We start from the raw sequence: 17,339 nt of genomic DNA, 5'->3' as shown, positions 1-17,339 counted from the left end.
CATCTATCCATCCATCCCTCCCTCACTTTGTTCATCTTTCCATCCATCCTTCTCTGTATCCACTTGGCTATCAACCTATGTATATATACGTTTCATTCATTCATTCATTCATTCTTTATCCATCCATCCATCCATCCATCCATCTACCTAACTATGCATCTATCTATATTACTGTGTCTGTCTGTCCATCAGCTCATCCATTCATCCACTCATCTATCATTCTGTCTTTCTGTCTATAGATCTATTATTCTCTCCATTTATTCATTCAGCTTTCACCTATCACCACTTGTCTGTCTCTCAGCCTGTCTGTCTGTCCATCTATTTTTGTATATTTGTATCCATCCATCTATCAATGTACCTACCTACCCATCTATCTACCATCCACCTACCCACCTATGCATCTGTCTATATCATTGTGTCTATCTATCTATCTATCTATCTATCTATCTATCTATCTATCTATCTATCTATCTATCTATCTATCTATCTATCTATCTATCTATCTATCTATCTATCTATCTATCTATGACCTGGTATAGAGATATAGACAGTATTTATAAGGAAACAGAGTCACCAGGGTTCTCAGTTCTTGTCCTCAGAGCTGCGGAATCCGTCAGTAGTTCAGTACTAACAGCACAGGCGGGTCCAGACTGTGTGAAAGACTTCCACCTGCTGTTCAGTGGAGTGCAGTGCACTGTTTCAGGTGTGTCTGAGTGACTGATCTCTCCTCTTTCTCTCCTCTCTGCTGTGTTCTCTCTCAGGGTCTTCCTGGACCCCCTGGTCTGAAAGGTGAGGGCGGAGACCCGGGTCCTCAGGTGAGTCTCTGCTGCATAAATAAATATTTAATCATCAATACTGTCAGGACTACATGTACTCTATCTATACACGTCTGTGTTACTCTGTGCTGCTCTGTGTTTATAAGCTGTGTTCTGTCCTCTTCAGGGTCCCAGAGGAGTCCAGGGACCACATGGACAAGTGGGACAGCCCGGGAAGAGGGTGAGGGATTTATGATTAAAGAGGATTTTCACTTATTTAGGAAGAATCGTGTCGCATCATAAACTATAAAGTGTTTGAAATGAGTGATTACAATAATTTAAATAATATAAATCCAGTCTAGATTATGATAAATGTATAAAATGTATGTAATATATTTGTCCTATTTTGTTTTTGCGATTAATTATTAATTTATTGATGTTTGTTTATTTTTTATGTGGGCAGATATTTTCAGAAAATTTTTCATATGGGCTGAAATAAACCAGAACAGTAAGAATGTAGAAAAGCGACACATTCAAAATAAGCATGATAGGAATGTGAAATGATGATAAATCAATATTATGCTAATCATTTTTGTGTCAAAAAAAGTGGTTGCTATTTTTATTTTTTATTTTTTTTATATAATTTTCATTTAATACACGTTTGTAACATTAAGATATTGTTGCATTTAAATTTAAAAAGTCATTTTGACTTGTACAATATACCATAGAATGACTGGATTAATCAGTTTTTAGATTTCTGATGAAGTTATTTTTATTACAGTTGAATGGTTTGGTTCCAAAACTTTTTTCCAAAGCTATTTTCATTCATTATTATTTTTTTTATATTGCTATATAAAGATAAACATTCCATGGAGGCAAACATCTTATCAAAATAGTTTTTAAGGAATTGGCATTTAAGGAAAATGGAATTAGATATTATTGCATTTTAAATAGCTGTTAAATCAAGCAAACATGTAATGTGTATATATATATATATATATATATATATATATATATATATATATATATATATATATATGTGTATATATATGTATATATGTATATATATATATATATATATATATATATATATATATATATATAGACAGAGAGAGAGAGAGAGAGAGAGAGAGAGAGAGAGGAAAGGACTTCACGTAAAAATATTGTATTTTCAAGTCATGTTGAAGTATTTCTATTGATGTATTCATTGTAAAATTACATGTGTATGATAGGGTCGTACTGGAACTGATGGAGCTCGGGGGATGCCCGGAGAAGCTGGAGCTAAGGTAAGATATGCAGAGCTATTTTATATGTGTACAAAAATATATAAGCAGAATATTACACAAAACATCTATCTATACACAAATACTTACTGTAACAATTCAAATTACAGCCTTTAGGATTAAATCTTTTTGCCGACATTTTTTCCACTGACCTTTGTTTATTTTTTTCTTTATTCTGTGTGTGTGTGTGTGTGTGTGTGTGTGTGTAGGGTGATAGAGGATTTGACGGTCTGCCCGGTCTCCCAGGAGAGAAAGGACACAGGGTGAGTCCAGCTGCTTTTCTGCTTAATTAAACTTAAGCTTTACTGCAGATCAGCAGCAGATCAGCAGCAGGGTGTCTGTAGGATCAGCAGATCATCTGAGATCTTCACAGGAACTTCCTCCTTTAATCTGAGACCTCACTGATACCTCAGAGTGATACATCACAGAGTGATACCTTTACAGAGTGATACCTTTACAGAGTGATACCTTTACAGAGTGATACCTTTACAGATCTCCAAAAGACTGTCCAACTACTGAGATCCCTACACGTTTAATGATTCAGATAGTTGGGGATTGATTCATTTTACAAATATTGTTAATCATTATTGTAATTCGGATTATTTTGCTTGAGATATATTGTCATGGATTAGTTTTAGAAATACAATGAATCATCATCCAATTCAGTTGGTTTTGATTAATTGTTTTGGGAGTGATTCATTTTGGAAAGGTACTGAATCATCATCTGAATCAGTTGGTGTCGATTCATTCTTTTACAATGGATATGTTTTAGAAAGGTACTGAATCACCATCTGAATCAGTTGGTTTTGATTCATTTATTTAGGGATGGATTAGTTTTTGAAAGGTACCGAATCATGACCTGAATCAACTGCTTTTGATTCATTCTTTTTACGATGGATATGTTTTTGAAATGTACTGAATCATCATCTGAATCAGTTGATTTTGATTCATTGTTTTGGGAGTGATCCATTCTATACATGTACTGAATCATTATCTGTATCAATTGGTTTTGATTCATTATTTTGGGAGGGTTTCTTTTTATAAATGTACTGATTTATCAACTGAATCAGTTGTATTTGATTCAGTTATTTAAGGATGGATAAGTTTTAGAAAGGTACTGAATCATCATCTGATTCAATTGGTTTTGATACAGTTATTTAGGGATGGATTAGTTTTTGAAAGGTACTGACTCATCATCTAAATCAGTTGGTTTTGATTCATTTTTTTGGCATTGATTTGCTTTAGAAATGTACTAAATCATCTGAATCAGTTGGTTTTGATTCATTCTTTTGGGATGAATAAGTTTTAGAAATGAACTGAATCATCATTTGATTCAGTTATTTTCATTCAGTTACTTTTAGAGGGATTCGTTTTGGACATATATTGAATCATAATCTCAATTATTTTGTTTTGATTCAGTTAGTCTGGGATAGTTCAGTTTAAGAAATATACTGAATCATCACCTGAATCATTTAGCTTTGATTTACTGATGTTGTGATGGATTAGATTTAGAAACACATTAAATGATTATTTGAATCAATTGGTTTTGATTCAGCTATTTTATGAAAGATTTGTTTAAGATCATCATCTGAATCATTTAGCTTTAATTCAGTTGTTTTGGTTATAAACTGACATTTTACCAGAAAGATTTGGTTTTAATTTAGAAATAAAATAAATTATAATTTAATTTGGTTTGTTTTGCCATTTTATTCAGTTTATTTTTCAATGTGATTCGATTCAGGTAGGAATGATACAAGGGAAAAGGCAGAATATTGGCATTGATATCAGTAACCCCTGTTAATCTGCATTAATAACAGTGTGTACATGCAGTGCAGATGGATAGTTATATTATATTTGTATGTATTTAGCTGAAAGCGTGCATTATATCAGTGTAAGATGGATTGTAAAGGTACAGAAAGGGCAGCCGGGGGCATTTTCCTGCAGATTCAGGTACAATGCTGCTTTGTGGGCGGGATAAATAACAGAATTAGGCTTTTATCGGATTACAGACAAAACATGCGATAACTTTAAGATTATTAGGGGACTTTTAGGTTCTAGATTAGAGGAATTATTGTTTATGCTTCACTTTTAAGTAAGCAATTAGAGATATATTTTATGCACATATGGATAAGCTGCTTAATGTCAGTGTTGTGTTGGTAGCTCATATGTAGCAGTATTGTAGGTGTACAGTGTTTGCTGCAGTGTTATCCACAGATATATGGAGTGGACAAAATAAAGGAAACACCATCAAAATGCCCTTTATGCTGTAGCCAATCTGTTGCTACAAATATATGTGGACACCAAATGTACAAATGTATGTAAACACCCATAGTAATGAATACATTCAACTACTAGATAGATAGATAGATAGATAGATAGATAGATAGATAGATAGATAGATAGATAGATAGATAGATAGATAGATAGATAGATAGATAGATCTAGGCATGTAGACATACAGACAGACAGACAGACAGACAGACAGATAGATAGATAGATAGATAGATAGATAGATAGATAGATAGATAGATAGATAGATAGATAGATAGATAGATAGATCTAGGCATGTAGACAGACAGACAGATAGATAGACAGATAGATAGATAGATAGATAGATAGATAGATAGATAGATAGATAGATAGATAGATAGATAGATCTAGGCATGTAGACAGAAAGACAGACAGACAGACAGACAGACAGATAGATAGATAGATAGATAGATAGATAGATAGATAGATAGATAGATAGATAGATAGATAGATAGATATATAGATAGATCTAGGCATGTAGACAGACAGATAGATAGATAGATAGATAGATAGATAGATAGATAGATAGATAGATAGATAGATAGATAGATAGATCTAGACATGTAAATAGATAGACAGACAGAGAGACAGAGAGACAGACAGACAGACAGACAGACAGATAGATAGATAGATAGATAGATAGATAGATAGATAGATAGATAGATAGATAGATAGATAGATAGATAGATAGATCTAGGCATGTAGACAGACAGACAGACAGACAGAGACAAAGACAGACAGACAGACAGATAGATCTGGACAAAAGCAGAGTAACCTATTTTAGTACCCTTGATTTTATAAAGTGTCCCAATACTTTTGTCCAAAAAAGTTTTTAAGTATTATAAGCAGGGGCGTAGCAGCAAATTCTGGGCCCTGTACACCCTCTATGTTAATGGGCCCCTATCCATGCCAGTAAACAAAGGAAAGTGAGCGAAAAAAAATCAGGATTTTCATGGGCCCCTCTCCCTACTCGGGCCCTGGGTAGTCAGGTCCACTTTTCCCCCCACTACCACGCCCATGATTATAAGTGTTGTTTCCGTTATTTTGTCCACACCTTGTATAAGTAAATAAGTCCTAATCATTAAGATACACTTTATTAGAAAATATGATGAGCAGAGGGAGAATAAATTAACCGTTAGGAGCGATAAACACTAATATAATATAAGATAAATTATAAATTAACTATCCCATGACTTTTGTCATTCCTTTGTATTTAGTCAATAAAGCACTAATATTAGAATATATATAAACAGTATTCATACACAGATTGAGGTTTTATGTCACTGTGTTCAATAAAACACATAATGAAGTGTATTATAATTATGAATATTATTTATAGCTTTTATCATTATATTAACTCCTGCTTTGATCATTCAGATCAAAGGGATTTCCAGTGTATTCTTCCTCTTATGTATCTTCTCTTCTTCTTCTCTTCTCTCCAGGGAGAGATGGGACCCCCAGGACCCCAGGGTGCTCCTGGTGAGGACGGACAGAGAGTAAGTGTTTTTTTTATTATATATTTTTAGTGTGTGTTTATAATTCCTACAGTTTATCTGTGAATAATCTGATAATCTGATTATTGATCCTGATCTAACAGCACTGTGTGTTTCTTCTGGTCAGGGCGAGGATGGAGAGATCGGGCCGAGGGGATTGGCTGGAGAGAGTGTGAGTATACCCTATCTGTGTTTAAAGGCTGTGCATCAGATCAGGTTCCTCTAGAGGGCAGCACTGCCTTATATGATTAGATAATTAAATTACCGTTTACATTTTAGACCTCATCACTTGTTTTTTGATAATTCATCAGATCTCAGATGCTGTAATTTGATTTGATATGTTTGATTTATTCGTTTAGGATTGTTTTTGTATTAGAAATATACTGAATCATTATTTCAGCTTCTTTTTATTTCACTTTTCATATATTAATTAGTCTTGAACATAAGTAACATGATTGAGAAAGATGACAAAACGATTCATCCTAACTAAATGTTGGATTAAGTTATTTTAGAATTAGTTTTGGATTAGTTTTACAAATTTAATGAGTCATCTTGTGATTCAATCTAATTTGATTCAATTATTTAATGATGGATTGGTTTTTAGAAACATATTGATTCATCATTTGATTCATTCCAATTTGATTCATTTGTTTTGTGATGGAATAGTTTTAGAAACATATTGATTCATCATTTGATTCATTCTAATTTGATTCTAATAGTTACAGATTGATTTTAAATATATACTGAATCATCTTTTGATTCACTTTAATTCGATTCAGTTTTTTGTTATAGATTGGTATTGAATAAGGAATGAATCATTATTTGATTAATTCTAGTTTGATTCAGTTATTTAGTTAAAGATTGATTTTAAATATATACTGAATCATAATTTAATTCATTTTAATTTGATTCAGTTACAGAATTTAGATATAGATTTATCATTTGGTTCATTTTAATTTAATTCAGTTATTTAGTTATAGATAGGTTTAAAATATATATTGATTCATCATTTGATTCATTTAAATTTGATTGTTATTTAGTTATGAATTGGTTTTAAATATATACTGACTCATAATGTTATATATTTTGGTTTGATTCGTTTTTTTAGTTAAAGATTGGTTTTAAACATATACTGAATCATCATTTGATTCATTTTAATTTGATTCAGTTACATTATTTAGATATAGATTGGTCTTAAATATATATACTGATTTATCATTTGATTCATTCCAATTTGATTTAGTTATTTTGTTATAGATAGTTTTTTTTAATATATACTGAATCATCATTTGATTCATTTCAATTTGATTGTTATTTAGTTATGAATTGGTTTTAAATATATACTGACTCATAATTTGATTAATTTCAGTTTGATTCAGTTTTTTAGGCCAGATCAGTTTTTAGAATAATACTGAATCATCATTTGGATCAATATGTTTGAATAGAATTGTTTTATTAGATCAGTTGCATTGTTAGGATTTATCTTGATTCAGTCTATTTTGTGATTGATTAATATTATGAATATATTGAATCATTGCCTGATTTAGCTTGTGTTGATTCAGATATGTGGTAATGGATTAGCTTTATGAGTGTAATGAATCATTATTTGATTCGATTTGTTTTGATTAAGTTATTTTCTGATGAATTTCCTTTGGGAAATTAAGTGAATCATCATTTAAATTAAATTCATATTGATTCTGAAATTTTAACACATTATTTTGAATATTCTGAAACTTTACATAATTTGATTTGTTTTAATATTAGCCACTGTGAATCAATTATTTGGATTCTTTTATTGGAAAACTGGAGAACTTTGTTTTTTTACTTTGTTTGAGCCAAGATTCAAGTTAATTTGATTGATTCATGTTCACACATCTCTTATTTTAAAGCTATAAATTCTTTTTCAGGGCCCAAGAGGTTTGCTTGGTCCTAGAGGCCCTCCAGGACCTCCTGGACAGCCTGTGAGTGGTTTACTTTTTTAAAATTGTATTTACTTCCTTTTTTTTTATTTTATTTTGATAATTCAATGCTAATTTTTGTTTTTTTTTATGTCTACAGGGTGTGGCTGGTGTGGATGGTCCTCAAGGCTCTAAAGGGAACATGGTAAGAGCTTCTCAAAACACCTTATTCTATCTTCTTTGGGTCTTCTTTAGGTCTTTTTTGAGTCTCCTGGGTCTCCTGGGTGGTCTGTGTGGTGGGGAGTAGTAGGGCTCTGTCGCACCTTTGTAGTGTAGCATATTTAGCTGTGCTTTGTTGACCTGTTTGGCTAACACAAACGTGGCCATTGAGACCAAAGGTCAGCTATGTTTTTTTTTCTTCAGTCCACTACAGTGAAACGTTTCTTTGGATGGTTCTTCTGAACCTTATGTGACCTCAGAGGTGTTAGCATATGCTAGCGCCCACTCTGATGCCAGGTCTGTGTATTTTAGAGCGCTTGCTAACCAAACAGAGCTCCGGCCGTCAGCGGTTGTTCTGAAAGTTCCTGTTGAAGTGCTAATGAAGCTGTGCGGTTTCACCTTCAGCTCAGGAATCTTAGCGGCGCTGTGCGTACGACCTAGCCGCCGCCACAGCCGCTGTGAATGGAAACCTTGTTTGCAGATAAAGTCTCACAGATTAAAAACTGTCAAATCTGAAGACGAAGCACAGAATGAGCTCCTCTGGATATTAGGAATATGGCAGGTCTGTCACAACAACAGAGGACTGTGCAAACACGTCACGCTGATAGCGCTTTTGTTCGCCCTCTGACTGATAGCGCCGCTAGCTCACTGCTATAATGCTATTTTCTTCTGTAAACACGGCCTGTCCAAACATTAGCTAGCTAGCGTTTTAGATTAATAGGCTTTCTACTGTATAGAAACTGGAATCTGATCAGTGTTTAACCTTATAATAAACAAATTAAATGAAATCACCTCAAAAAAGTCATCCAAACTATGAAGAAACATATAAGGAATCATCTACCCTAATAAAAAAAAGTAGATTAAAGTATACTAAGCATTATTATTATGCTATAGTGCACTAAATTGTTTTCTTGTGGCCTCATTATTATTAATCAGTATATTTAAAGAGTGATAAAATGGAACAACTTTTTTGTACTTATTATACTTTAATTACAGTATTAAAATACAATAGTACAAAAGTCTTACTTAAATTGTGCTAATTGTACTTAAATATACAAAATAAAATGGAACTATTTTAAATATACTTAAGTAACATTTAAACATTTAAACTACTTCATCTTCATGTATGTAACCCCATATTTTAAATATGCTTACAATAAAATTATAATATATTTAATAATTAGAGTATTACAACTGTATCACTATTATTATATTACACACCAGGGGTGCGTTTCCCAAAACGTTCTTAACGCTAAGTACTTCGTAACTTCGTACTTACGAACAATCTTAAAATTACGAGCGTTTCCCGAAAGCCTTCGTAACTAACGTAGTACTTAAACTCGTTCGTAACTTTACGAGTGGTCTGACCCACTCGTAAATAACTAAGTTCTTCTTAACGTGGAATCCACGTGCAGTTCTGACTCAAAAACGAAAGAGGCCGCTTTTGATCCTTAAAAAAATGCATTTAAAGATGCATTCAGCATACGTATTTATAAAAAAATAAACAATAAAAAAAAGACTAAATTCCAGACTATTTAAATTAATTTATTAACCTGCGCATATTTATTCATAGTATTTGGGTTTATTATATGGTTGAAATAATCGTATTCACGTGAAGAAAAAGTTACAATTACCTACAAATATAATTTTTATTCACACATATCACACACATATGGATTAAATTAACGGTTTTCCCCAGTCTGACAGTCGTAGTAGTAAACAAATAAGTAAATATATTTTATTTGGCTTTTTATATCATACAAAATTATACCTTTGTGGCTTAATAATGAAGAACTGTATATAAATCGGTGGTCTAGTTTTCATCTGGCTTTGCCTTAAACCTCACAGACACGGGGGCGGAGCCACCAAAGTGCTACTTAAAGGTCCTTCGTAAGTATGGAGACTTAAGAGTGGCTTCTGGAAACAGTCGGAAAAATGGCGTTCTTAAAGTTAAGTCGTTCTTAAAGTTGTTCTTAAATCCCTAAGAACAATCGCTATCGGGAAACGCACCCCAGGTATATTAGGATTAGAAATGTACTAAGAATTGATGTTAAATATATGTGGTCTATAGTACAAATATATATGCTTTTTGTTCCTGTCTTTTGTAAGAAGCAAACTTCTAGTATACTTTGTTGAGTATGAAAATATATTTTAATATACTGTACTACAATTTTTAGCCTGTTACAAATTTTACAAAAATTTTTTAATTAGTAGTATTAATTTAATTTACTTTCTAAAAAGTCACATGATACATTTTGCTTTAATGAACTACTGTAACAGTTGTTTTTAACACACTTTGCTAAAAATGTACAAAAGTATATTTGGAAATAAGTATTTTAGAAGTATATTGAATTGCATTGAACTAAAAGTGTACTTCATAGTAGTCGTTTTTTTTTCTAAAATACATTATATTTTGATCATATAAGTATGATCAAAGTTTACTTTCAAACATTTGATGAAAGCATAAAATGAATGTACTTTTAATATATTGTTCTTTCTTGGGGCGATCCTGATGAGTGCCAGTTTCACCATCATAACATTTTTGATAGTCTTCTAAGTTCTTTCAAAGTCATTTTTTCTTTACTCTTTTAATCGAAAAGATCTTGTGAATGAATTAATAAATAAAATAATTAATTAAGTCATAGTGCCTTTCTAGAAAACCAAGGATGCTTTACAATTTACATGTTTTACACTCAACCATTCGTACTCAACGCCCATCCACACACCGGTGAGAATCGGCAGCCAATAGCGCACAGCGTACTCTCAACCGGAAACAACAACCATCCACATAGAGGACTGCATCCAACACTACAGCATTTACCCAGAACAGAGTGCTAATCCATATCTGAGCACACAGTCATGCATATATTTTATACATACACAATAATATACAATACAAATACCTATACATACATATTCTGATCAGTTTTTAGAGTATTCAAATTTCATGGGCAATTTATACTGTAGAATTTTCCTGATCTCCATGTTTTTGGACTGTGGGAGAATGTCTATGAATAAACTAAATAAAGGAAAATAAACTAAAACTAAAAATACATTTTTTTTTTATCCAGGGTCCTCAAGGAGAACCAGGCCCACCTGGCCAGCAGGGCATTCCAGGAACACAGGTGAGCATAACCGTCCAAATTTTCTATGAATTTTCTATTTGATTTTTAAGATATTTGTATATAGATATCATCTGTTATATATGTTTATAGAGTTATACACTGTCTAATCATTTAAAACAGCTTTGTTTTACTAAGCATTTTGTCACAGGACTTTTTTTTTAGCAACTTTATCAACAGTCTTTAATCGAATAAAAATACAACACATCCCTGATTACACATTATACTTTGAGAATAGCACAATATTTTTGTGATTATTTATTAAATTGAAATTGAACACAGCCCTTCAGTGGGGAACACAGTCTTCTTGTTAATGTCCTCAAATTTAACGTGTTGTGTTTATTGCATAGTGACAAAGCATCACATAAATTTAGTCATTTTCTTTGATTTTTTTTTAGAACAATTTGACTCATTTTAGCCCTTTTTTAGCTGTTGTCTTTAATTAAATAGAAATTAAATGCAGCCCTTTTTCTATCCTGTGCTGATTTGAGTTAATTGCTTATTTTGTCACGTTTAATTAAATCTCATCTCACATATTAAATGTGTTAAAGTGATATAATCTGATACACATGATAAGAAAGTGATAGCAGTGAGGGGGACTATCATCTGGGCTGTGATTGGTTGTTAGTTTTTGGATCAGTGGTTCTGGGCCGGTTCTCCGGTCAGGGAGAATTTTTGAGTTTTGAGTCTGAAAGAATCTCATTCATACAGCCGTTCCAGCAGCAACCACAAGTCAACACAGGGATTAGATTACTGCTACACACACACACACACACACACACACACACACACACACACACACACACACACAGTGTTAGTCTTGCTTTATTTGTAAGTACTTTTACTGACCTTATCTTAACCAACCTTAACCTCTTAACATCATCTAAAAGAAAACTTATGATCGGGAGATTTATGGTTCGAATCCCAGTCATGCAGCTTTCCATCAGCTGGCAGAGACCTGAGAGAGCACTAGGGTGATGTGGATAAGCACAAGGCTGCGTCTGTGAGCTGATGTATCAGAACCAAGTCGCTGCGCTTTCCTCTGAGCGTTAGCACTGTGATGCTACTCGGCGATGTTCTAAAAGAGGCGGAGTCTGAGTTCACATTTGAGCTCTGCCCAAAACCTGACCCGATCCGAGATTTCCCACCACTTTCCTTGGGCCCAAGAAAATAATTTGTCACATAGGCGTTTTTAATGCTATATTTATTTTAGATAAATATATGGCGTGATAATCACAATATAGCAAAGTAACAAATCAAACTGTGTTTATTAAATAAAAGTTGCACAAGTTAAAATGTTATGATCACACAGCTCTGGGGCTCACGCACACGTGAGCTCCTCCACTTGTCCTCATTTGACTTGTTCTTAATAAATATTTTTATTAAATAATAGTAATAAAAATAATAATAATAGGTCTGTGCTTCTTCAGTGTTGCAATGTTAATAATTATCATCATTCTGAACAGATTTTGCTCATTCAAACAGCATGAAAATGATTTTTAAAAGCTCGGATTTGGTGCTCTACTTACTAAATGTATGACTTTAATGTAGGGTTTAAATCGGGCTTGGGCTCGGGCTCATAATAACAGTTTATGGGACGGGTTAGGCTCGGGCAGAATGTGTTTTAAAAAAATGTTTAAAAATAAATGTATTATAAACAGAAACACAAAAAGAGCATTATTAGCCCTCAGTTTTAGCCATGAAGCCATTGCTTTCACCCCACACACACCCCTAATAAACACGCACTACGTTAAGCTATTCTAAGCTAAGCTAAAGGCTGTTTCTCTTCTCTTTCTGCCTTCCTGCAGGGGCTACCCGGACCTCAAGGCCCCATCGGACCACCAGGCGAAAAAGTAAGCTCTCTCTCTCTCTTTTTCTCTCCCTCTCTCTCTCTCTCTCTCTCTCTCTCTCTCTTTCTCTTTCTATTCTTACATCATCCCTCCATCCTGCCCCCCGGAGGCTGCTCTACAGTCTACAGTACACACACTATAACTCACAGTGCTCCTCCTCACTCCTGCACTGAGCTGATGCAGCTCTGTTCAATTGTAATTACATAATTACTTAATTAGATCATTAGTTACATAAGGAATTACATTTAAATTCAATTTACTTAATTTACTCAGACCCAGGACAATTTACTCAGACCTGTGTGAGCCGTGATCAGACGTTACATAAATAGCGGCAACTTAAGGAAACTTCTCACAAAAACAAGACTTTAAACTCAGAATATTATAAATATCTAATTTTCTAGTGTGGCACCAAACCCTGACTTTTTATATAATTTATACACTCTATACATGTATTCATGATGTGTATGATCTATACAGTAAATGTACAGTACAGGGGTGCAGCTTACTGTAAAGATATCTGCAAAAAAAAAACCTAAACCTTAGCAAATGAAATGTTCTACTTTTAAGACAATAAATCCTATTTTCTTCTCTGAAAAGACTTTTTGTCTTACTAAAGCATTGTGTAAGTGTTAGATTATGTTGCTTATATAAGGAATAATGATCTTAATCAGTCTTAATTAGAATTTTCACCTGATTTTAAGTCATTTTAAACAAAACAAGCACAGCAATCAAGTTATTCAAGCTATTCTTCCATCCAAATGTAGGTTGATTTTTGCTTGATTTAGGTCTTACTTCACTCATTTTAAGACTTTGCGATTGCTTTTAAATGTTAAAAGTTAAAACTGAGAGAAAAACTATTTTCATAAAAACACGTCGTCCTTAACTGTAAATTTGAATTAATTGATAAAATTGATTTATTTGTAACTGCAAAATCAATTTATCAGTATTTTTTTATTTTCTTATGTTGTCTTACTAAGCATTGTGTAAGTGTTAGATTATGTTGCTTATTTTAGGAATAATGATCTTAATCAGTCTTAATTAGAATTTTCACCTTATTTTAAGTCATTTTAAACAAAATAGGCACAGCAATCAAGTTATTCAAGCTGTTCTTCCATCCAAATTAATTTTTTTTAATTATTTTTGCTTGATTACTTCACCCATTTTAAGACTTTGCGATTGCTTTTAAATGTTAAAAGTTAAAACTAAGAGAAAAACAATTTTCATAAGAACACGTCGTCCTTAACTGTAAATTTAAATTAATCAATAAAATTGATTTATCGTTATTTTTTTATTTTCTTATTTTCTTATGTTGTCTTACTTAAGCATTGTGTAAGTGTTAGAATATGTTGCTTATATAAGGAATAATGATCTTAATCAGTCTTAATTAGAATTTTCACCTTGCTTTAAGTCATTTTAAACTAAATAAGCACAGCAATCAAGTTATTCAAGCTATTCTTCTGTCCAAATTGTTCTCATTTTGAGACTTTGCTTTTAAAAGTTAAAAGTTAAAACTGAGAGAAAAGCATTTTTTGTAAAAAAAAACCAAAAAAAAACCTTAATTCTAAATTCAAATTAATCGGTAAAATCGATTTATCGCCCAGCACTACAGAGTTTAAATGGAAAACAGCATTACTGACAGTGTTTTAGATGAATGTCTAATTCTCTCTCTATCTCTCTCTCTCTTTTTTTCTCTCTCAGGGTCCTCACGGTAGATCAGGGTTGCCTGGGTTGCCTGGTGCTGATGGACCTCCTGTAAGTGTCGCTACACTCCTGCTGCTGTTCACCACACACACACACACACACACACACACACACCTGTAACCCACATCATCCATAAATCAAAATAAGAGTCCAGAAGATCCATCTGCTCAGTAGAATAACATAATGCTTCTCCAAGGCCAGCGTTACTGCAGCTCACAGGATGATATAGAGCTCACACACGCTCTGATATCAGCGCTCTGCAGCGCCACCACATTTCACTAACCTCCAGAGGATGGTCCTTCACACAATCACTGCTGTAACTGAGTAAACTTTACATTTCAGCATCTGAAGCTCATTATTAACACTTTATTCACTTCTCTAGGGTCATCCTGGCAAAGAGGGTCCTCCAGGAGAGAAAGGAGCTCTGGTAAGAAATCATATAAATATTTATAATTAATAAATACGCAACAGTTTGTGCTCTCTGGTAGCTCAAAATGCATAATAATACAATTGTTTTAACATGTAAAGATGAGATAAATCATACAGTTACCAGAACAATTCACTGATTGTAATTATATTGTTTATATATTTAATATAATAGCGTTCAGAGAAGAGCTGAGGCATGCCTGGAGTCTAAATTCCAGCTTATTTATTAAATATAAAAGTTTAGTTTCCACTATGAATTACTCAGTATCTCACAAAATGACTCAGTGTCTACTATAAATTACTCAGTATTCACAATCAATTACTCAGTATCTACTATAAATTACTCAGTATTCACAATCAATTACTCAGTATCTACTATAAATTACTCAGTATTCACAATCAATTACTCAGTATCTACTATAAATTACTCAGTATTCACAATCAATTACTCAGTATCTACTATGAAATATTTAGTTTCCACTATGAATTGCTCAGTATTTTCTATTCATTATTCAGTCTCTTCTATAAATGATTTAGTATATACTATGAATTACTCTGTATATACTATAAGTTACTTAGACTCTGCTGTGAATTATTCAGTATCTACTATGCATTACTCAGTGTTTACCACAAATTACTATCTACCACAAATTACTCAGTATCTACTATGAATCATTTAGTATCTACCATGAATTATTCAGTATCTACTATAAATTACCCAGTATCTACTATTAATGACTTAGTATCTACCACAAATTACTCAGTATTTACTATGAATCGTTTAGTATCTACCATGAATTATTCAGCATCTACCACAAATTACTCAGTATATACTATGAATCATTCAGTATCTACTATAAATTACTAAGTATCTACTATAAATATTTTAGTATTTACTATAAATTACTCAGTATCTACTATAAATCATTCGGTATCTACTATGATTTACTCAGCATTTACCACAAATTACTTAGTATCTACTATAAATTACTCTGTATCTACTATAAATCATTTAGTATCTACTATGAATTTCTCAGTATCTACTATAAATAATTTAGTATCTACTATAAATTACTCAGTATCTACTATAAATAATTTAGTATCTACTATAAATTACTCAGTATCTACTATAAATCATTTAGTGTCTACTATGAATTACTCGGTATCTACCATGAATTACTCAGTATCTACTATATATTACCCAGTATCTACTATTAATGACTTAGTATATACAATAAATTACTCAGTATCTACTATATATTACCCAGTATCTACTATTAATGACTTAGTATATACAATAAATTACTCAGCATCTACTACATATTACCCAGTATCTCCTATAAATTATTCAGTATCTACTATAAATTACTAAGTATCTACTATAAATTACTCAGTATCAAGTATAAATCATTTAGTATCTACCATAAATTACTCAGTATCCATAGTGATTTACTCAGTATGTGCTATGAATTGTGTGTGTGTGTGTGTGTGTGTGTGTAATATCTGCAGTGTATGTAAGGCTCACTCTTCTCTCTCTCTCTCTCTCTCTCTGGTGTTCAGGGTCAGCCGGGCCCCCAGGGGCCGATCGGGTACCCGGGGCCACGCGGTGTGAAGGTACAGTACTGTCTGCTGTCTGATTGAGACTGAATGCTATAATTTGAGCTGCTCGCTCGAGCGTAACGTCACACACACTCTGTTTTAACCGCACACACACTCTGTGTTTTAAACAGGGAGCTGACGGAGTCCGAGGCCTGAAAGGAGGAAAAGGAGAAAAGGTGAGGATCTATATGATCATGTGATCGAGATGATCAGCAGATGAGTAATAATTCACTGATATGATTGGTCAGTGCAGAGGTCTGACTGAACCCATAAACAACATTAACGTTTGTTGCGTATTGAGCAATATAGTGACTGTTGCAAACAGAATTATTTAATATTCACTATTAATTATTTAGTTTACACAATAACCACTATTAATTTTTCAGTGTCTATTATAGTGTATTCAGTTTACATGATAACCACTATAAATCCTTCAGTCTATAATGACGAATTGAGTATATACTGTAAATGATACTGTAAGTATAATAAGTATAATTAATAATAATAAATTTAAGTATATACTCAGTATACTCAATATATTCAATACCCCCTTTAAGGTATTCGGTATCCACTATGAACTACTTAGTATCCACTATGAGGTATTTAGTATCCACTATGAACTACTCAGTATTCACTATGAGGTGTTCAGTATCCACTATGGATTATTCAGTATCTACTATGAA

The 17,339-nt window shown here is 32.8% G+C and overlaps 1 protein-coding gene across 4 annotated transcripts in view; it reads left to right on the top strand.

Moving 5' to 3' along the window:
• The window catches only part of col11a1a (collagen, type XI, alpha 1a), a 193,666-nt gene that overhangs the window by 87,978 nt on the left and 88,349 nt on the right, over positions 1-17,339 (top strand). For all 4 annotated transcript variants that reach the window (XM_049480869.1, XM_049480871.1, XM_049480870.1 and 1 more), the window contains 14 exons: positions 762-815; positions 943-996; positions 1,988-2,041; positions 2,248-2,301; positions 5,791-5,844; positions 5,969-6,013; positions 7,749-7,802; positions 7,900-7,944; positions 11,030-11,083; positions 12,889-12,933; positions 14,629-14,682; positions 15,014-15,058; positions 16,618-16,671; positions 16,788-16,832. In XM_049480869.1, the coding sequence (XP_049336826.1) occupies positions 762-815; positions 943-996; positions 1,988-2,041; positions 2,248-2,301; positions 5,791-5,844; positions 5,969-6,013; positions 7,749-7,802; positions 7,900-7,944; positions 11,030-11,083; positions 12,889-12,933; positions 14,629-14,682; positions 15,014-15,058; positions 16,618-16,671; positions 16,788-16,832 (711 nt within the window). The remainder of the gene's footprint in view (positions 1-761; positions 816-942; positions 997-1,987; positions 2,042-2,247; positions 2,302-5,790; positions 5,845-5,968; positions 6,014-7,748; positions 7,803-7,899; positions 7,945-11,029; positions 11,084-12,888; positions 12,934-14,628; positions 14,683-15,013; positions 15,059-16,617; positions 16,672-16,787; positions 16,833-17,339) is intronic.

The sequence above is a fragment of the Astyanax mexicanus genome, chromosome 6 (genome assembly GCF_023375975.1).
Source record: "Astyanax mexicanus isolate ESR-SI-001 chromosome 6, AstMex3_surface, whole genome shotgun sequence".
Taxonomy (NCBI): Eukaryota; Metazoa; Chordata; class Actinopteri; order Characiformes; family Acestrorhamphidae; genus Astyanax; species Astyanax mexicanus.
This window is presented reverse-complemented; position numbering and strand designations above follow the sequence as displayed.